This window comes from Haematobia irritans, chromosome 2, assembly GCF_050003625.1.
Source record: "Haematobia irritans isolate KBUSLIRL chromosome 2, ASM5000362v1, whole genome shotgun sequence".
Lineage (NCBI taxonomy): Eukaryota > Metazoa > Arthropoda > Insecta > Diptera > Muscidae > Haematobia > Haematobia irritans.
This window is the reverse complement of record NC_134398.1, coordinates 221,110,129-221,133,482: the sequence shown is the minus strand read 5'-3', so window position 1 is coordinate 221,133,482 and position 23,354 is coordinate 221,110,129. Positions and strand designations below refer to the sequence as shown.

General features: G+C 32.9%; 1 protein-coding gene across 4 annotated transcripts in view; it reads right to left on the bottom strand.

Annotated features, from left to right (window-relative positions):
- The window catches only part of spir (spire type actin nucleation factor), a 247,795-nt gene that overhangs the window by 92,184 nt on the left and 132,257 nt on the right, over positions 1–23,354 (bottom strand). For 3 of the 4 annotated variants that reach the window (XM_075297497.1, XM_075297500.1, XM_075297498.1), the window contains exons 4-6: positions 19,816–19,945; positions 16,281–16,390; positions 4,281–4,398 (exon numbers count right to left, since the gene is read on the bottom strand). In XM_075297497.1, the coding sequence (XP_075153612.1) occupies positions 4,281–4,398; positions 16,281–16,390; positions 19,816–19,945 (358 nt within the window). Of the gene's footprint in view, positions 1–4,280; positions 4,399–16,280; positions 16,392–19,815; positions 19,946–23,354 lie in introns of all 4 variants that reach the window. The other variant, XM_075297499.1, reaches the window with a different exon arrangement.

Genomic DNA, 23,354 nt, shown 5'->3' with positions numbered 1-23,354 from the left:
TAGAGGTGTGCTATCACTCTAGTCACGTGTTATCATTTTTCCTCCTCATCCTTTTCCTGTTTTACGGCTAGAGGTGTACCATCACTCTAGTCACGTGTTCTCCTTTCCCCCATTGCTCCTATCTCTCAGCTAGAGGTGTGTGACCACTCTAGCCACGTGGTTTCCTACATTTCCTTCTCCTTTCCTATCCAACAGCAAGAGGTGTGCGACCACTCTAGTCACATGTTCTCCCTCCTCCTTTCTTATTTCATAGCTAGATGTATGCGATTACTCTAGCCGCGTCTTCTCCCTCCTCCTCATCTTTTCCTATCCCACAGTTAGAGGTGTGCGATCACTCTAGTCATGTGTTCCCATTCCCACTCATCCGTTATTACTCCACAGCTAGAGGTGTGTGATCACTCTAGTTACGTGTTACAATTTTTCCTTCTCATCCTTTTCCTGTTCTACCGCTAGAGGTGTGCGACCACTCTAGCCACGTTGGTTTCCCTTCTATACTTCAGCTAGAGGCGTGCGGTCACCCTACCCACGAACAAAGGCGCAAACTTTGACCGACATCCGACGTTCACTGTCGAACATCCACACGTTGACCAAAACTCCACTTTCTCACAACATCGTGTCTTCCCGCCCCACACCGCCGAAGATTTCAGGAATAGTGTTCACCTCCACCTAGGGATGCCAGACGTGCTCTTTTTTACAAAATGTGCTCTTAAAACAAGACAGGCCAAAAGAGCACGTAAAAGTGCTCTATTTTTAGTTAAGTGCGCTTTTTATGGATCACAGCAAATATTAATCCAACGCGATTCAAAAATTTATAAAAGTAAACTGAAAATACGTGAATGTCGCACAAAGAGATTTTCCTAGTCGTTATTTTCTAATTAAATAGTGTTTTACTTTATATATAAGGGTCGTAGAAGAGCACGCCGATGTTACTTCTTCACTTTGTACTCTGTAAAGAAACTTCTTCAATAACGTTTTTCACAAAAACACCAAAAAAATGACTTACAAAGTATCGTAAGAAAATTAGCTTGAGTTGAATGTAGGTTATTTTATCTTTATTATATGTTATGTTATGCTTAAATGAATTATATTTCAATAAATTGGAATTAAATGTTTTTCTTTTATTTGAAAAAGTGAAAAAGTGTGCTCTATTTTTGTCGTATGTGCTCTTTTTATAAGCTGAATGTACTCTTTTTGCCTCTTCAAAATCTGGCATCCCTACCTCCACCCCCTGTAGCCACAACATCATAACCACCGCTAGTTGCTGTGCAGGATCTACACAAGCGAGGATCGTTACGTCTCGCCCTCTCCACATCCAGAGAGGGCTCCAGAAATCTGACATAATCGCCTTCAACTATTTAAGTGTACCCTTGTACGATAAAACTTCTAACGACAATAAAAACCGATTACCTTAAAACCGTAATAACCTTGCCTTTTACTTATCTCAGTCTATAGAATAAATTTCTGTGAGTCACCCCGGCCTCCGAGAGTATTACCCCAGCCAATGTCGGGTAAACCCGTCGTTACATGCTCGACCGAAGAATAATTGAGCTCGGAGCTCTAGTGAGTATTCCGAACTCAGACCTCGAGCTGGTTTTTTTTTATAAATAATTTTAATTGGAACAAGTATATACGGCCGTAAGTTCGGCCAGGCCGAATCTTATGTACCCTCCACCAAATTTCAACCAGATCGGATGAATTTTGCTTCTCCAAAAGGCACCGGAGGTCAAAGCTGGCGATCGGTTTATATGGGAGCTAAAGGGTGATTCTTTTGAGGTTAGGATTTTCATGCATTAGTATTTGACAGATCACGTGGGATTTCAGACATGGTGTCAAAGAGAAAGATGCTCAGTATGCTTTGACATTTCATCATGAATAGACTTACGATCTGCCACAACGTCGAATTTTCAGTGAATGGGCCCTAGAAAAGTTGGCAGAAAATCCGCTTTTTTATCGACAAATTTTGTTCAGCGATGAGGCTCATTTCTGGTTGAATGGCTACGTAAATAAGCAAAATTGCCGCATTTGGAGTGAAGAGCAACCAGAAGCCGTTCAAGAACTGCCCATGCATCCCGAAAAATGCACTGTTTGGTGTGGTTTGTACGCTGGTGGAATCATTGGACCGTATTTTTTCAAAGATGCTGTTGGACGCAACGTTACGGTGAATGGCGATCGCTATCGTTCGATGCTAACAAACTTTTTGTTGCCAAAAATGGAAGAACTGAACTTGGTTGACATGTGGTTTCAACAAGATGGCGCTACATGCCACACAGCTCGCGATTCTATGGCCATTTTGAGGGAAAACTTCGGAGAACAATTCATCTCAAGAAATGGACCGGTAAGTTGGCCACCAAGATCATGCGATTTGACGCCTTTAGACTATTTTTTGTGGGGCTACGTCAAGTCTAAAGTCTACAGAAATAAGCCAGCAACTATTCCAGCTTTGGAAGACAACATTTCCGAAGAAATTCGGGCTATTCCGGCCGAAATGCTCGAAAAAGTTGCCCAAAATTGGACTTTCCGAATGGACCACCTAAGACGCAGCCGCGGTCAACATTTAAATGAAATTATCTTCAAAAAGTAAATGTCATGGACCAATCTAACGTTTCAAATAAAGAACCGATGAGATTTTGCAAATTTTATGCGTTTTTTTAAAAAAAAAAGTTATCAAGCTCCTAACAAATCACCCTTTATATATAATTATGGACTGGTAGCAACCAATTCCTGCATGGTTGTTGGATACCATATACTAACATCACGTACCAAATTTCAACCGAATGGGAAGAATTTTGCTCTTCCGGAGATCAAATCTGGGGATCGGTTTATATGGGGCCTATATATAATTATGGACCGATATCGAACAGTTTTTGCATGGGTGTTTGAGGCCATATATTAACATCACGTACCAAATTTCAACTGAATAAGATGAATTTTGGTCTTCCAAGAGGCTTCGGAGGTCAAAGCTGGTGATCGGTTTATATGGGGGCTATATAATTATGGACCGATATGGACCAATGTTTGCATGGTTGTTAGAGACCATATACTAACACCATGTACTGAATTTCAGCCGGATCAGATGAAATTTGCTTCCCTTAGAGGCCCTGCAAGCCAAATCGGGGGATCGGTTTATATGGGGGCTATATATAATTATGGACCGATGTGAACCAAATTTTGCATGGTTGTTAGAGACCATATACTAACACCATGTACCAAATTTCAGCCGGATCGGATGAAATTTGTTTCTTTTAGAGGCTCTGCAAGCCAAATCGGGGGATCGGTTTGTATGGGGGCTATACATAATTATGGACCGATCTGGACCAATTTTTGCATGGTTGTTAGAGACCATATACTAACACCATGTACCGAATTTCAGCCGGATCGGATGAAATTTGCTTCCCTTAGAGGCCCCGCAAGCCAAATCGGGGGATCGGTTTATATGGGGGCTATATATAATTATGGACCGATGTGAACCAATTTTTGCATGGTTGTTAGAGACCATATACTAACACCATGTACCAAATTTCAGCCGGATCTGATAAAATTTGCTTCTCTTAGAGGCCTCGCAAGCCAAATTTGGGGGTCCGTTTATATGGGGGCTATACGTAAAAGTGGACCGATATGGCCCATTTGCAATACCATCCGACCTACATCAATAACAACTACTTGTGCCAAGTTTCAAGTCGATAGCTTGTTTCGTTCGGAAGTTAGCGTGATTTCAACAGACGGACGGACATGCTCAGATCGACTCAGAATTTCACCACGACCCAGAATATATATACTTTATGGGGTCTTAGAGCAATATTTCGATGTGTTACAAACGGAATGACAAAGTTAATATACCCCCCATCCTATGGTGGAGGGTATAAAAATCAAAATACAGGTCGAATACAAAAATTTTTTATGAACGTTTCTGTTTCATTTTGTTACCCACCGTTCACAATTTTAAAATGTAATATTTTCTATTAGTTTAAAATGACGTTTGGGATGATAGAATTAATTTTTGGCGTGTACTAGACTTCTGTGGCAGCCTTGACACTCCGCCCTAATGAACATTACGCATGAGTATCTGAATGCAAAATTTTCCACCAAGTTTTTAGAATATCAAAATTTAGTAAACACCAGAAAATTGTTAACCAAAGAAAATCATAAAAATAATGCGGTAGTAGATTATCATACCATACATAAATGCTACAAAATGCAATATAATGATATAGCATATAAAAACAATTACAATAAAAATAAAAAACAAAAACAAAAAAAAAAGAAAACACCACACAACATACCATTATTTAAAACTTGTTGTAAAAATATTCGCAATTCTAAGGTTTCGGTTACTAAAGCTCGACACACCGCTTTATAGTGCTCTTCAGGTACGGTAGGTTTTATGTGATTCTTGCAGGCCTGCAAAAAAACAAAGAAAATAAAAAGGGAGAAAAATGGGAAAATGAGAAAATTTGTGAAAAATGCATTGTGATAATAAAAGCTAAGAAAAAAATGTATATAATAATATGATCAGTCTTGCATAAAATCTAAGTCTTTAGTTTCACATCAGGTGTAGCAAAGAACATCACATAGCATTTATGCGACGTGTGTTAAACGAAGACCCGGGTTGCAGTAGGAGGAGGGTAATCTAAATAGTTTATGGTAACTTAAAACTTATTAAGTAATTTTATGAAAAATTTGCTATATCTCATACAAAAGAAGACGAGGAGGTGAGTCGGCGTTGGAGGTGAAGAATTAAATTACATTCACATTGTAGCAAATAGACAATAGGAAGAAATATTGCTGTTTTTTTTCTTCTCCCCAAAATAAACAAACATAACTTATAATATCACCAGATCCAATTACCTCTAGCCAACCCAGTGTGTCTAGCTATTGCATTGAGTTTGACACCATCATTACAAGGGTTTTTGAGATGATCTCCCAAGTTTGATGCCTAGAAAGGTGGTGATTATGACAATCATCAAGCCTATCATAGCTTATAGCTTATGGTAGACGAAACCGCAACCATGATGGTTGGTGTTTTGAGAAGAAACAAACAAAAAAAAATGCCATTTACATTATAGAAATATCACTTAGGTGTGAAAATGAAAAATCCAAGAGCTCTAGTCCTACATTTTTCTAATTCTCATACTGCTCTAAAGTGTATCAACAATGCCAACCAGCAGCCTAATATCATGGCTGATCAGTGCAGTCCAATATTTCCGTCAACTCTTAAGTGCAATTGCATGTTAGGCAAGGGCACTGTGGTACAAGCTAGGAAAATGGACACGAAAACAGTGAAAATACCATGCATAAGATATAGTTCACTCGAAGAAACATTAACCGAGAATTCAATTCAAAAAAGACTTTTTCGTCAAAATTAAAATCGAAAATCGATTTTTTGTAATTTGCAAACTTGTCATATTTTTCGATTATTAGTCAATGTTCTTCAAACTATATTTAGCAATTTTTGGTCGTAGTTTATTTCTTGTAAACTTTCATTCAATATGTCAAACTTTTCGATTAGTACTCAATGTTTCTCAAACTTTAGCAAATAATCGACTTTTTTGGTTAGCAAAAAACTAAAAGCCTATTTCTTGTAAACTTTAAATCAATCGAAAATCGATGTGTTTTCCAATTAGCTTTCAAACTGTATTGCGACTAATCAACTGTTTTTACTCAAAAATGTCTATGCTGGGTAATCCTAAAATCAATCGACATATCATATTTTTGAATTGGTACTCAATATTTTTCAAACTGTATTTAGCAACTAATCGACTCTATGGCGGTAATCAGTCGACATTTTTTCAATTAGTGGTTTTCAAACTGTATTTACCAACTAATCAATTTGTTTGTCCATGTTATGTTTTTTTTATATTTATCAAACTTAATATTTTCCAAACTGCATTTGGAAGTTAATCGTCACTTTGGTGGAACAAATAAAACAAAACTTTTTTTGTAAACTTAAAATCAATACACATTTTTTCGATTGGTATTAGATGATTAGTGGTTTTCAAACTGTATTTACCCACTAATCAATTTTTTTGTCCAAAAAAGTCTATGGTTGTTATGGTATTTTTTGTATTTATCAAACTCAATATTTGCCCAGTATTTTTCAAACTGTTTTTAGAAAATAAGCGGCTCTTTGGTGGAAAAATAAAACGAAACTGTTTCTTGTAAACTTAAAATCAATCGACTTTGTTTTTCGATTAGTATTAGATGATTAGTGTTTTTCAAACTGTATATACCAACTAATTATTTTTTTTTGTCCAAATCTATGGTTGTCATGTTTTTAAATTTTTACTCAATGTTATTCAAACATGTCAAGTTTTTGATTTTTTATTAAATATTTTTCAAACTGTATTTAGCAACTAATCGACTCTTTGCCGGTAAAGCTAAAATCAAACATTTTTTCGTTTAGTGCTAAGATTAGTGGTTTTCAAACTGTATTTACCAACTAATCATTTTTTTTTGTCCAAGAAAGTCTATGGTTGTTATGTTAAAATCAAAAATTTTTTCGTTTAGTGGTTTTCAAACTGTATTTACCAACTAATCAATTTTTTTGTCCAAAAAAGTCTATGGTTGTTATGGTTTTTTTTTGTATTTATCAAACTCAATATTTGCCCAGTATTTTTCAAACTGTATTTAGAAAATAAGCAGCTCTTTGGTGGAAGAATAAAACGAGACTGTTTCTTATAAACTTAAAATCAATCGACTTTGCTATTCGATTAGTATTAGAAGATTAGTGTTTTTCAAACTGTATTCTCCAAATAAATTAAAATTTGTTTTGTCCAAATCTATGGTTGTCATGTTTTTGAATTTTTACTCAATATTTTTCAAACATGTCAAGTTTTTGAATTTTTACTCAATATTTTTCAAACTGTATTTAGCAACTAATCGACTCTATGGCGGTAAAGTTAAAATGAATCGACATTTTTTTCGATTAGTACTAAGATTAGTGGTTTTCAAACTGTATTTACCAACTAATCAATTTTGTTTTGTCCAAAAAAGTCTATGGTTGTTATGTTTTCTTTTATATTTATCAAACTTAATATTTACTCAATATTTTTCAAACTGTATTTAGAAAATAATCGTCATCGTGGACCAATCAAACGAATCTTTTTCTTGCAAACTTAAAATCAATAGATATTTTTTTTCGATTAGTATTAGATGGTTAGTGGTTTTCAAACTGTATTTACCAACTAATCAATTTTTTTTGCCCAAAAAAGTCTATGTTAAAAAAACTAATCGACTTCTTGTCTAAATAAAAGAAGAAATCAATCGTCTTGTCTTGGTTTCTAATTAGTACTGAATGTTTTTCAAAGTGTATTTAGTAGCTAATAGCATTATCGTTGAAAAAGTAAATCCAAAATCTATTTCTTTCAAAATATAAAGTAATCGACTTCTCATGTTTTTGGATTAGAACTCAATGTTTTTCAAACTGTATTTAGCAATTAATCGACAATTTAGTAACAGATACAAAGAATGTAACAAATAAATTAAATGTTGAAATCAATCTACTTGTTACCTTTTGAGTAGTATTCAAGGTTTTTCAAATTGTGTTTAGCAACTAACCGATTATTTTATAAAAAAAAAAAACGAAAAGATAATTTTTTGTCCAAGAAAGTCTATGTTTTGCAATCAATCGACTTTTCATGTCTCTCAATTTGTACTCAATGGTTTTCAAACTGCATTCAGCAACTAATCGACAATTTAGTAAAAAACGACATATTTTAATCAATCGACATCATTGTAATTTTTCCGTATTCAACGCTTTTCAAACTGTATTTAGAATTATCCGATCTTTTATGGAGAAAAGTTCACCAATGCGGTATCACAATGGACTGAATAGTCTAAGTGAGCCTGATACATCGGGCTGCCACCTAACCTAACATATGGACAAAATTCAGAAGAGGATTTTTTGTAACCCTATTCTTAAACGACTTGACAGACTCCTTATCGATAAAATTGAAGCCTATTTCTTGTAAACTTCAAATGAGTCGACTTGTTTTTCAAACTGTATCCAGAAACTAATCGGCAGTTTTTGTTGAAAATCTGTCTACTTTTCATGCTTTTTCAAATTGTGTATAAAACTATAAAGTTTTTCAAACTGTATTCGTCTTTTAGTAGTTATAGACAAAGTCTAGCAATTTTTAAAGCCGTAAAAATAAAAAAATGACTTTGTAGTGAAAACGTTTTTTTTGATATGCTATATAAGAAAATGTAAAGTAGATCTTTTAATTTGAAAGTTGATCTTATTTTCTGAGCGGATGGACACTAGAATGCGACAAAAGCTGATTTTTTGGCCGAGGCCAAAGGGACAAAATTCCTAAATACTAGTTTCAATGCATAGCTGAAAGAAACGTCAAACTACGAAAAAATCATATAAAACTGTGTTTAGCACCTAATCGACTTTTTGAAAAAAAAAAAAACCGAAAGGTCTTTTTCTTGTGAACTTGTCACGCTTTTCTAATGGAGCTCACTTTTTTTCAAAATGCGTTTGCTGCTAACTAATCGACATTTGTCGAAAAATCGAAAAGACAATTTTTTGTCAAATCCATCCAATCCGACTTTCCCTGCTTTTGAAACTGTATTCAAAACTATACCTATTTTTTCAAACTGTATTCATTTTTTAGTTCTAGACAAAATCGATTTTTTTAACGTCAAAAGCGACTAATTGATTTTTAAAGACGTAAGAATAAAAATAGCTTTAAAGTGAATTTTGATTTTCTTAATATACGAAAAAAATCCATATTAAACTGTTTTTAGGAACTAATCGACGTTTTTTGAAAAAAAAATCAAAAGGTCTATTTCTTGTCAACTTGCCACGCTTTTGGAATGGAGCACAATGTTTTTTAAATCGACTTTTTTGTCAAAAAAATCGAAAAAACCATTTTTGTCATTTTCAAGTCCTTTGTCTTTTCCTGGTTTTCAAACTGTATTCGTAACTATACCTTAATGTTTTTCAAACTGTATTCGAAACTATACCTGAATGTTTTTCAAACTGTATTCGTTTTTTTTTTAGTTTTAGACAAAATCGATTTTTCGTGTTGATTAAAGTCCACTAGTCGTTTTTTTATTGATGGCCAGAAGACGACTAATCGATGTTTAAAGTCGTAAGAATAAAAAATTGGTTTGAAGTGACTTTTCGTTTTCTTAATGCGCTGGATAATAGAATTTTAAGCCGACTTTTTGATTTAAAAACCGGATCTAATCTTACGAACCTATGATGTTTACGGAACATCTGAGCGGCTGTACATTAAAGCTAGTTAAAAAAGGATTGTTTTCGCCAAAAAAAGGTAAAATTCGAAAGGAAAAAATTCAAAATATGCAAGGAAACCTTTTTGGTGTGCATTTACTCTAACATTCATAATATTTATGTGCCAAATAATACACCCCCATTATCAGAGTTCTTCAACCGAAGTTCCACTGTTTTGCCTCACCGTATGGTGGCTAGGCTAGGTTGACTCTTGCAGTGCAATTATTTAATCACAAGTGTAATTTTTCAATTTTAGGTTATTTACTGATATTTGAGTAGCACAAATAGCAGACAAATAATGAAGGCAAATATAGGAAAGAAAATCAAAAACATAAAAAAAGTCCAAAATACATAACTGACGTCGTTGGTTACCACCATCGTTCCATAGTTGCCATTGTCATTGATCCGTGGTAGTAGTATCCAACAGTCTGCCGATATTTGTTTTTACTCAACGGCATATCAGCAGTAAATGATCCATAGCCTATGATGAGGAGGAGACAAGGTGGCATTTATCTACATTAGCTGATGTAGAGTACCTAGTGATCGTATTTGCGATTCATATTTATTTTTAATTTTTTTTTGTTGGTTTTTCTGTTACAATTCGCATAAGTGTAACGCTCATATTGGTTAAAGTGTTTGCTGATCACTAGGTAAAGGCGTTTTGGGGTGTCGAGATTGATGTTTTCGATGGTTTTGCTTTTAACCACGACACAGGGAAGTAAATTCGAATCCCCACAAATGGTGTTTACAATTTTTATTGTAATGCTAGACGACTTTGCTATTCATCAACTGCTGCTACAAAGGCTAAGAATGGCGTCGCTCCAGTGATTTTGCCATGACTTTGAGAGTTGAATTTCTTCCGCTCGGATGTTTGTTAATCGATATTGATTAATAATAACGTTTGTTATGTATTGTAATATACGCGACAAGTTAACTAAACCCAGTGCTTGTGTTAAATTAATATGTGACACATATTATCCCTACTACGTTAATTAAAAAAATAAACATATATTCCGTTATAAAAATTTCATATTTGGGAGTAGATATTCTGGATCTTCGTTGCGATGCAATTGATCGGGAGTCAATGGAGCCGTTGTAAAATTTTGTCAAAATTTTCTATATAAAGAAATAAAACGTTGACATAATTTTCTAATAGAAATAACATTTTGACAACATTTTCTATAGAAATAAAATTTTGACAAAATTTTCTATAGAAATAAAATTTTGACAAAATTTTTCTATAGAAATAAAATTTTGACAAAATTTTTTATAGAAATAAAATTTTCACAAAATTTTCTATAGAAATAAAATTTTGACAAAATTTTCCATAGAACAAAAAAAAAATTTTCTATAGAACAAAATATATAAAATATTCTATAAAAATAATTTTTTGACAAAATTTTCTATAGAAATAAAGTTTTGTCAAAATTTTCTATAGAAATAAAATTTTGTCAAAATTTTCTATAGAAATAAAATTCTGACAAAATTTTCTATAAAAATAAAATGTTGATAAAATTTTCTGTAGAAATAAAATTTTGACTAAATTTTCTAAAGAAATAAAATTTTGACAAAATTTTTTATAGAAATAAAATTTTGACAAAATTTTCTATGGAAATAAGTTAGGTGGCATCCCGATGTACAGGCTCACTTAGACTATTCGGTACATTGTGATACCACATTGGTGAACTTTTCTCTTATCACTGAGTGCTTCCCGATTCCATGTTAAGCTCAATGACGAGGGACCTCCTTTTTATAGCCGTGTCCGAACGGCGTCCACATTGAAGTGAAACCACATAGAGAAGCTTTGAAACACTCAGAAATGTCACCAGCATTACTGAGGTGGGTTAATCCACCGCTGACAAGCTTTTTGGTGTTCGGTCGAAGCAGGGAACGAACCCACGACCTTGTGTATGCAAGGCGGGCATGCTAACCATTGCACTACGGTGGCTCTATGGAAATAAAATTTGGATAACATTTTGCTAAAGAAATAAAATTTTGATAAAATTTTCTATAGAAATAAAATTTTGACAAAATTTTCTATAGAAATAAAATTTTGACAAAATTTTCTTTAGAAATAAAATTTTGACAAAATTTTCTAAAGAACTAAAATTTTGACAAAATTTTCTATAAAAATTTTTCTATAGAAACAAAATTTTGATAAAATTTTGCTATAGAAATAAAATTTTGATAAAATTTGCTATAGAAATAAAATTTTGTTATAGAAATAAAATTTTGCTATAGAAATAAAATTTTAACAAAATTTTCTATAGAAATAAATTTTTATCAAAATTTTCTATAGAACAAAATATAGACAATATATTCTATAGAAATAATTTTTTGACAAAATTTTCTAAAGAAATACAGTCGAAGCTCTGTTTAACGAATATCCCATTTAGCGAAAATCCAATTTAACGAACGTCCAAATTCCTAACATTGAGTATTCTAAATAACGAACGGTTGAACAAAATTTACGTTCGATTTAACGAAAACGCTTTTAATCTTAAGAAAATTGACAACTAAAAACCAGCAATATTTCACGATTGTGAGAGTGGCTTAAGTCCTTCGGAAATGTCCACAAAGTATGGCATTCCCAAAATATTTAGATTCCATCAAATGTTTGGAAACACAAATTCAATGGCTGGAGAACTAGGTTAGATAGAGAGACAGCTTCGCTACGGAAAATGGATATACCCGAGAACCGGTATAGGGCTACTCCCTGATGTGAATGGACCAGTCCCAGACCTGGTCGAAACGGATGGACGGGACCGATCATTTTAACACGGGTTTGTCATTGACGGTGTACATCTACACTGTAGGACACGGCTTGAACTCATTCCAAAGGACATGACCTAGGAAAACTTAGTAGGACTAGACAGGTCCTCATTAACCAGTCTGGGACAAACCCTTATTTTGCGCATCCCAATTGCACAAGGAAGGAAAAAATTTGGAATATGCTGACCCATTGGTAAATGTCTAGATCCAATAAGATTTTAAAATCAATAGAGAATATAAATCAATAAATTATATGCAAATCTAAAACCTGCGACAAACTGGAGCACTGGTACTAGTCCTGTTATAGGTAGTAATATGCACCAAATTTTCGTAGGATCGCCAGTTGGGCAGGTGGTGAATTTTTCTCTTATTAATGAGTGCTACCCGATTGTATATTTATCTCAATGGCAAAGAACCTCCTTCTTATAGCTGAAGAGAAACTATGAAATGTACAGGAGTATAAGCATAATTACATAGAGGGATAAATTACCGCTGAAATACTTTCTTGGTGTTCGGCCGAAACTGTAATCTAGAGTTGAGAGTACATCTATGCCGACAGGAGCAACAGAGTAATAGTGTAATTGTTATGCCTGGCCCATCTTGAAACTGGGGACTGGAAACAAATCAGGGAATTCGTCTAGGAAGGTATTTTCATGGGTGTATACAGGCTCTCCTGAGACAGCAACTCTTGGATCCTCTTTTCAACCTAACCTAACCTAGATATTTATATCAAGCTCATCAGTTTTTAAGGATTATTTAAAGTAATATTTTTTTAAATGCCTGTGTAGTTTAATTTTGCCACATTCTTCTGAATTTTTACTCATCTGGTAAAAAAACTACGTTTTTCAATAAAAGTTAACATTTAATATTCCCGTTCGATTTAACGAATTTTTCTAAATGACGAAAGGGCCTGACAATATATCGTTCGTTAAACCGAGCTTCAACTGTATATAGCTTTGACAAAAGTTTCGTTAGTAATAATAGTTTGACAAAATTTTCGATAGAAATAAAATTGTGACAAAATTTTCTATAGTAATAACATTTTGACAACATTTTCTATAGAAATAACATTTTGACAAAATTTGCTATAGAAATAATTTTTCTCTAGAAATGACAAAATTTTCTATAGAAATAAAATTTTGACAAAATTTTCTATAGAAATAAAATTTTGACAAAATTTTCTATAGAAATAAAATTTTTTCAAAATTTTCTATAGTAATAAAATTTTGACAAAATTTTCTTTAGAAATAAAATTTTGACAAAAGTTTGCTATAGAAATAAAATTTTGACAAAAGTTTGCTATAGAAATACAATTTTGACAAATTTTTTTATAAAAATAAAATTTTGATAACAACTTTTATAGAAATAAAATTTTGCTCTAGAAATAAAATTTGGACAAAATTTTGCTCAAAATTTTCTATAGAGATAAAATAAAATTTTGACAAAATTTTCTATAGAGATAGAATTTTGATAAAATTTTGTTATAGAAATAAAATTTTGACAAAATTTTCTATAGAAATAAAATGTTGACAAACATTTCTTTAGAAATAAAATGATGACAAAATTTTCTTTAAAAATAATATTTTGACAAAATTTTCGTTAGAAATAAAATTTTCTATAGAAATAAAATTTTGACAAATATTTCTATAGAAATAGAATCTTGAACAAATTTCTATAGAAATAATTTTTCTCTTAAAAATGTTTAGAAGTTTTTTATGGAACAGTTTTTGAGATATCCCGTTATTTTTAGTTTTTCGCTCTTTTTTCACTAAACAAATTATATCTCGAGATAGAAATGTGGGATTATATCGTTGTTGGTAATTAAATGAAAGGTATTAAGATGACGAATAATAAAATTTTCAAAAAAATCGTATTTTACAATTTTCCGCCAGAAAAGTATAAACCATTTCCCTTCATGGTCGTACGATACTCTAACGTAAGTAATAAGACCGAAAAATGACAACGTTATAAGCAATTGAATGATGTCAAATCATGCAAATATGAGCAACTCACCCACACAAAAATGCCTCTCGGCCACAGAAAAATGCATTTTTGTGTGGTTGAGTGGCTCATATTTGCATGATTTGACATCATTCAATTGCATAAGAAATGTGGACTCTCATCAAGTGTACATTTTCAGTGTAAACTAGTGTTACATTTCTAACTCGAGATATAATTTGTTTGGTGAAAAAAGAGCGAAAAACTAAAAATAACGGGATATTTCAAAAACTGTTCCATAATAAATATTTTTTTCGAATTCAGCAGATCAAAATACATACGAAAAGTTGCCTCTTATTAAGTGTACATGAAATTTTTTGTTTGTAAATTAGTGTAATTTTTCTCTAGACATGATAAAATTTTCTATAGTAATAAAATTTTGACAAAATTTTCTTTAAAAATAAAATTTAGACAAAATTTTCTCTAGAAATCACATTTTGACAATATAGTCTTTAGAAAAAAATTTTGACAAAATTTTCTACAGAAATAAAATGTTGACAAAATTTTCTATAGAAATAAACAAAATTTTCTATAGTAATAAAATTTTTACAAAATTTTCTATAGTAATAAAATTTTTACAAAATTTTCTATAGAACAAAAAATTTTGACAAAAATTTTCTATAGAAATAACATTTTGACAAAATTTTCTATAGAAATAACATTTTGACAAAATTTTCTATAGAAATAAAATTTTGACAAAATTTTCTATAGAAATAAAATTTTGACAAAATTTTCTATAGAAATAAAATTTTGACAAAATTTTCTATAGGAATAAAATTTTGACAAACTATTTTATAGAAATAAAATTTTTACAAAATTTTCTATAGGAATAAAATTTTGACAAACTATTTTATAGAAATAAAATTTTTACAAAATTTTCTATAGAAATAAAATTTTGATAAAATTTTCTATAGAAGGGAGTATATATGAGAGTTCGTGCAAGTTCTGTCTTTATCCGTTGCTCATTGACCATTGTGTATGGTTACTAAATCCTTGTGTTCGTATCTACTTCATAGCTACACTTATCAATTCTACTACAATTTCATGGCATTGTCGAACTAATTCCTCTTTACTTTAAAATCCAAAACTATTCATCTTATTTTGTTACAATTGTAACTATATATAATTTGCTTTGATTGCAACGTCCAATAGATAAATGTCAGGATATAATTGCGGTCATACATGACCGCCCATAAATTTCTTTTTTCCTTGGAGCTATTTTTTCATGAACAAAAATACCTGTCATTTCAATAACCATTGAGAAAATTCGCATACAGTTGATGAAGCGTAACATAGTGATCGTGACAATCAAATTAACACTTGAAACAATAGTACATACATTTCGCATTGATCACACTATAACATCCATTAATCTCCATGTTCAACATGGATGTAAGCAAAATTATACAGTAAAGAAGAAAAATTGGCAATATTGTACTGGGAAAATAGGCTTTATGGTCAACTTAAGAAAAAAAAAAAATATATAAAATTTAAATACGATTTCAATAATAATGAAATAATAAGGAAATGAAGATTTTTTTCCCACGATTTTTTGAGGACAATATAACCACAGTACAATAGAATTTTATTTTATATAGATAATCGATTTTCCTAACTCTAAGGACAGATTTTTTTATATAGAGATTTGCTTCTCCTAACTCTAAGGATAGAACGCCACCACTGTAAAGTCTATTGTGAAGTTTATTGAGGATAAAGTGGGTCTTCTACACGCAGAGAAGGAATATGATCACCTCAACCATGTTTCGTTAGCAAAATGTTATTTTTGGACGGAGAACATGTAACATGTTTGCGGCAACCATGTTATTTTCACAAAAAGCATATGTCTGACTTCGGCAACCATGTATATGTTTGCCGAGAAAACAAAATTTTTGCGACAAAAAAGCTCCATGGTCACCGTCCAAAAATAACATTTTGCTCTCCAAACATGTTGAGGTGATCATATTCCTTCTCTGCGTGTATGCTGAGCAAAAATTATATTCGTATTTTAAGGACAATATACCATTAAGCTTAAGACAATATTGTTTTCAGTATAGGATTAGTGGTCTCTAGGATTCGTTGATTATTGATTGAAATTGTTCCAGTAGTTACAGAAAGATAAACTGGAATACAATGTAATATAACAAAGAAATTGATATTAAAAATTTTTGTTATTACATCTAACATTTATACAATATCAAAAATGTAATTTTATAGAAGGTATCCTCTTTTCGAAAACAATATTCTTGATCTACAATATCTTGTGAAAACTTACCTCTAAAATATAATCGAATTCTTTGGTTTCATCGTGTTCATCATCCCAACGTTTGTATCCCTCGTCAATGCCTTCATCTATACAGTCATCTAAGCAATCATCTTCGGTTTCTGCAATTAGATCAAATAATAATAGAATTTCAGGTTCAATAATCACATCTCTCGATTTTTCTATGTCGCCTGTCATCTTTGATGGTAAAAAGTATGTTTGTCATTGCATTTGGTTGTTTTTTTTTTTGTAGTTTTTATAAATTTGTGGGATTTCAATTTAGACACTAAAATAGATAGTCCATGTTCGTTGGTCCAAGTTTGTCAAAGCTTTAATTTGTTATTGTGTTTGAGTGTCGTCTTAATTGAAATAGAGGTAAATAAGATGCGCAATTTCATAATGAAAATTGTTACAAAATTATTTTAGCAAGCGAAATTATTAAGTAAGATTGATGGGATTGAATTGGATAATATTTAAGATAATTTAGCTCAGATGTTATAAAGAAAACATTATAGGAATATTTTTATAAAAATAACAAATTGAGAAAATTTTATACAGATGTAAAGTTTTGTGTACACTAGACAAAAAAAGTGTATTTCTAAAGTTCTTAACCTTCCTTTAAGGATTTTGGTATTAATTCCAAGCCAAAAATTCTGCTTCTTTAAAATAAAGACAGTTTAGGGAACTAAAGATAAGGACACACATGTATTTATCGGATTTCCATTCTTGTTTAGCGACACATTTTATATGGAAAACCATACAAAAAATCACTCAATTTTCTCCAATTAAAGTCTTAATTGAGTTTAAAACAAGTATATACAGCCGTAAGTTCGGCCAGGCCGAAGCTTGAGTACCCTCGACCATGGATTGCATAGAAACTTCTTCTAAACACTGCCATCCACAATCGAATTACTTGAGTTGTGGTAACGCTTGGCAAGGTATCTTAAAACTTCCTAACACCGTCTTCTAAATTATAAGTAAGTCCATACGTGGTATATATTAAATAAAAAAAAAACCGATTAAATATGTATATAATTCAGATTGACAAAGTTTTCTATAGAAATAAAATTTTAACAAAATTTTCTATAGAAATAAAATTTTGAAAAAAAAATTTCTATAGAAATTAAATTTTGACAAAATTTTCTATAGAAATAAAATTTTCTATGGAAATAAAATTTTGACAAAAGTTTCTATAGAAATAACATTTTGGTAAATTATTTTTGGCTTGAGTGGCAACCATGGTTATGAACCGATATGGACCAATTTTTGTGTGATTGGAGATCGGCTATATATAACTATAGACCGATATGGACCAATGTTTGCATGCATGTTAGAGACCATATTCTAACACCACGTTCCACATTTGAACCGGATCGGATGAATTTGGCTCCTCTAAGAGGCTCCGCAAGCCAAATCTGTGGATCGGTTTATATGGGGCTAATTATAATTATGGACCGATATGGACCAATTTTTGCATGGTTGTTAGATACCATATATCAAAACCACATACCAAATTTCAGACGGATCGGATGAAATTTGCTTCTCTTTGAGGCTCCGCAAGCCAAATCTGGGGATCGGTTTATATGGGGGCTATATATAATTATGGCACGATATGGACCAATTCTGGCACGGTTATTAGAGACCATATACTAACACCATGTTCCAAATTTCAACCGGATCGGATGAAATTTGCTTCTCTTAGAGGCACCGCAAGCCAAATCTGGGGATCGGTTTATATGGGGGCTATATATAATTATGGCACGATATGGACCAATTCTGGCACGGTTGTTAGAGACCATATACTAACACCATGTTTCAAATTTCAACCGGATCGGATGAAATATGCTTTTCTTAGAGGCTCCGCAAGCCAAATCTGAGTATCCGTTTATATGGGGGCTATACGTAAAAGTGGACCGATATGGCCCATTTGCAACACCATCCGACCTACATCAATAACCACATTGGTGAACTTCTCTCTTATCACTGAGTGCTGCCCGATTCCATGTTAAGCTCAATGACAAGGGACCTCCTTTTTATAGCCGAGTCCGAACGGCGTTCCACATTGCAATGAAACCACTGAGAGAAGCTTTGAAACCCTCAGAAATGTCACCAGCATTACTGAGGTGGGATAATCCACCACTGAAAAACTTTTTGGTGTTCGGTCGAAGCAGGAATCGCACCCACGACCTTGTGTATGCAAGGCGGGCATGCTAACCATTGCACCACGATGGCTCCAATGTGGTATCACAATGGACTGAATAGTCTAAGTGAGCCTGATACATCGGGCTGCCACCTAACCTAACCTACATCAATAACAACTACTTGTGCCAAGTTTCACGTCGATAGCTTGTTTCATTCAGAAGTTAGCGTGATTTCAACAGATGGACGGACGGACGGACATGCTTAGATCAACTCAGAATTTCACCTCGACCCAGAATATATATACTGTCTGGGGATCGGTTTATATGGGGGCTATATATAATTATGGCACGATATGGACCAATTCTGGCACGGTTGTTAGAGACCATATACTAACACCATGTTTCAAATTTCAACCGGATCGGATGAAATATGCTTTTCTTAGAGGCTCCGCAAGCCAAATCTGAGTATCCGTTTATATGGGGGCTATACGTAAAAGTGGACCGATATGGCCCATTTGCAACACCATCCGACCTACATCAATAACCACATTGGTGAACTTCTCTCTTATCACTGAGTGCTGCCCGATTCCATGTTAAGCTCAATGACAAGGGACCTCCTTTTTATAGCCGAGTCCGAACGGCGTTCCACATTGCAATGAAACCACTGAGAGAAGCTTTGAAACCCTCAGAAATGTCACCAGCATTACTGAGGTGGGATAATCCACCACTGAAAAACTTTTTGGTGTTCGGTCGAAGCAGGAATCGCACCCACGACCTTGTGTATGCAAGGCGGGCATGCTAACCATTGCACCACGATGGCTCCAATGTGGTATCACAATGGACTGAATAGTCTAAGTGAGCCTGATACATCGGGCTGCCACCTAACCTAACCTACATCAATAACAACTACTTGTGCCAAGTTTCACGTCGATAGCTTGTTTCATTCAGAAGTTAGCGTGATTTCAACAGATGGACGGACGGACGGACATGCTTAGATCAACTCAGAATTTCACCTCGACCCAGAATATATATACTGTATGGGGTCTTAGAGCAATATTTCGATGTGTTACAAACAGAATGACAAAGTTAATATTCAATTAAATATATTAATATTCAATCAATAGATTCAACAATTTTTTTTTAATTGAAACAAAACTCAATCACAAAAATTGATAGTACCATTATTTTTTTTAATGGGATCAATTAGTTCTGTAATTGACTTTCAATTAAATTTTTAATTGATATTATCATTTTTGTGATTGAAGACATTTCAATTAAAAATTAATTGGATCAATTAATTTCGTGATTCAAAACAAAAAACCTTTTTTGCGTGCAATAAATATTTTGTCATAATTAAAATAATAATGCACTTAGGCACTTAGGCGTTCAAGATAGCAAATACTTACCATCATCATCATCGTTTTCAGTCATGTGAGTGATGAGTTCTTCCAATTCATGAGACATTTGACATTGTTCATCTTCGTGTAAATTATAATCCAATGCCTTATAAACGACAACTGCAATATTACGAAGAACCTGTAAATGATAAGGAAAAAAAAGAATATTGCATTTTTAAGAAGATATTATAGAAATTAAAAATAAAAATGTAATAAACTATCTAATAAGCAATTACACGAACTGCATTCATGATTTATAGTGCAATAGAAATAGCTATTTAAATTCAGTTGTAGAGTTATTACGAGTACATGGGGGCTTTATCTAATTCTGAGCCGAATTTGATAAGATTTGGCACACATTGCTAACATTTTAATTGAACTCTCAGCGCAAAATTACAAAATTTTCGAAATGCAACATTAGCCTTCGGGGTCATATGAATCTAAATCGGGCGAATATATATGAGAGTTATATCTAACCGATTTTGACCAAGTTTGGCATGTGTAGCAAGAATGTTTGTCCTACTCTATGTGCAAAACCTCAAGTAAATCGGAACGAAATTTTGACCTCTGGGGCCATATAAGTGCGTATCGGACGAAAGATATATATGGCAGTTATATCTAAATCTGAACCAATTTGAACTAAATTTGGAATGCACAATAAAAATGTTATTTTCATTCCCTGTGCACAATTATAAGTAAATCGGAAGGATTTGCCTTAGATTTTGATCTACGGTGGTCATACACGCAAAAAAATAATTCTTTCCTCCCAAACGAAATTTTAGACAAACAAAGTTCGTTTCTAATTTGCTTTTCGCTGTAAGGAAGTGTATTTGGAAGAAAAGTATTATAATTTTTTTACCTTTCTCCTGGACGGAGAATCGAACCGCGGACCATGCACATTGTAAGCCAACACACTAACCACTGAGCTATGTACCTGTTATGGTCATCAATAGATAAATATCCATATAAGTTATATTTATATAGCATAGCTTGCGGCGCCCACGAACGGAATAATCAAAGTTTATTTAACAGAAACAAACATTTAGTTTGGCACCGTGGAGCAGTGGTAGCTACGTCCGACTCTCATGCCAAGGGTCGTGGGTTCGATCCCTGCTTCGGCCAAAGTTTTTTTTTTGCTTTTGTTTTTTTTTTTTTACATATATTCCAGATATATTCGGAAGATTCCGAAAAAATATTCAACATTACATTGTACTATATTAAATTTTGAACTGTAAAATGTGTCTTATTAAAGACCTAAAGTCAGAAAAGTGTTTGATATAAACGAAATGAACTGTGTTGGTAGTTCAAAAATAAGTTTTTTTTATTGAAAAAATAAAAATTTTGTACCAAACGATTTTTTTTTTGGTGATAAAAGTGTATACTTTTCGATGCAATTCAAAAACTCTAACAAAAGAAAAACGTTTTCGGTACACGTTTTCCAAACGTTTTTTTTCTTTGCGTGTATGACTGCAAATCGCAGTCTTAACCGATTTCAACCAAATTCGGTATTCATATTTATAATGTTAGTTCTACTCCTTATGCAAAAAATTTACGTAACTCGGGGTAAAACTTTTACCTCGGGGGCCATAGGAGTGTAAATCGGGCGAAAGCTATATATAGGAGCTATATCTAAATTTACTCCCTGTGCAAAATTTCACGTTAATCAGAACAAAATATTGGCCTCTGGGACCATAGGAGTGTAAATTGGGCGAAAGCTATATATGGGAGCTATATGTAAATCTGAACCAATTTCAACCAAATTCGAAGGGCATATTTATAATCCCAGCAAAAAAATCTTCTTAAGGCACAACTTTAAAAGCACTTCCAAAAATGTCCTCCCAAAGATGTTCTTTATTTTAACTGCGCCGGAAGTTCATTCGAGTCAATTTTTTATAACTCGCTTTTTTCATATTTTTAATGGGAAATTTAAAATTTTATTGTATCAAATGAGTTAAAAACAGATTAAAAATTATTAAAATAGTGCAAATTATTTAAATTTTTCCGAAAAAAATACTAAATTCTTTTTAGAAAAATTGCGAATTTGTAAAAAATATTTGATGTCAAACGTTCCAGACAAGCGTTATAATGCATTAAAAATCATAAAAATTTTAAAAATTATTAATTCGTCAAAATATCACAAAATTTCTTTATTCACATCCAAATCACTGGATTCGCATCACACCTTAAGAAGTGATGCAAATTCTGTGCAACGGCTTTTGAAATGGTGGACATCCGTCCTATTGAAAAGGCCATGTTAAAATCATCGCTTCTGCGCCAATTTTGCACCACTTCGGGATCCAAAAAGAACATTTTCACAACTTTTTTGGCGACACTTTTTTTTTATTGGGATGTTAATTCTACTCCCTATGCAAATATTCAAGTAAATCAGAACAAAATATTGGCCTCTGGGACCATAGCATGGTAAATCGGGCGATAGCTATATATGAGAGCTGTATCTGAATCTGAACCGATTTGACTGATATTCTGCAAAATTTACGAGACTCACAAAATATTCGATTATACAAAATTGGAAGAAGATCGGTTGATAAATACGTCATTTATGACCATATCGGTTATAAATATATATGGCAGCTATATCTAAATCTGAACTGAGATTTTCTCCAAAATCAATAGGGATCGTCTTTGAGCCGAAAAACCCTATGCCCTATGCCAAATTTGAGGACGATCGGATTTAAACTGCGAGCTGGACTTTGCACACAAAAATACATAAACAGACAGACGGACATCGCTAAATTTGTCTTTATTACACATGTTCGATGACTTAAATTTTTCTGAGTATAGGATAACACATTGCCAAGTGTTTTGTAAATTTTGGGTTCAATTTCGTCATGTTTGATGTGTTTTCTTTCTTTTACATGTTAACTTAGGTCGTCAATTGTTTAATCGTAATATATCTCTTATCATATCTTCGTTGTTCTCTTAGATTTCAATTCTTAATTGAATTTGTCTATCAAATGCGTTTAAAAATGCTGAAGTGGTCTGAATATAATTGGTTTGGTGGTCAACTTTTCCCATCACTGAGTCCAAGAGTACTTTCATTACTATATCGGCGATAATCGCTGCGGAAGGATCATCAGCCTGGCATTCCTTTTCAGTGTACCATATCCGTATACATTTTCCTTTTATTATGAATTCTATTCACCAAGACTATTTTTATGCCGTCATCATTTCCTTCAATTAAAGTTTAATCATCAATACTGCACCTCTGAACTACTGGCAGATACATGACTTCTAAATATTTCTCAGAGTGTGAACTCTCATTAATTAAGACAGGAAGTAGAAATGATTACCAATGGAGGATTCTTGGAAATTCCACTTAATTTGAGTTCTATACGAAGAGCCCTCCCCTCCCCCTCCCTTTAAGATTATATGGTACAATAAAGGAAATTTTAAAATCTAACTACGGGAAAAATCTCACCCTCCGATGAACAATGGTTAGTTAGTGGACCAACCTTTGTTAGAGCTGGTAATTCGTCAGAAAGCTGACTATTATCGCTATGAAAATAAATTCATTGTCAGAGTGTACC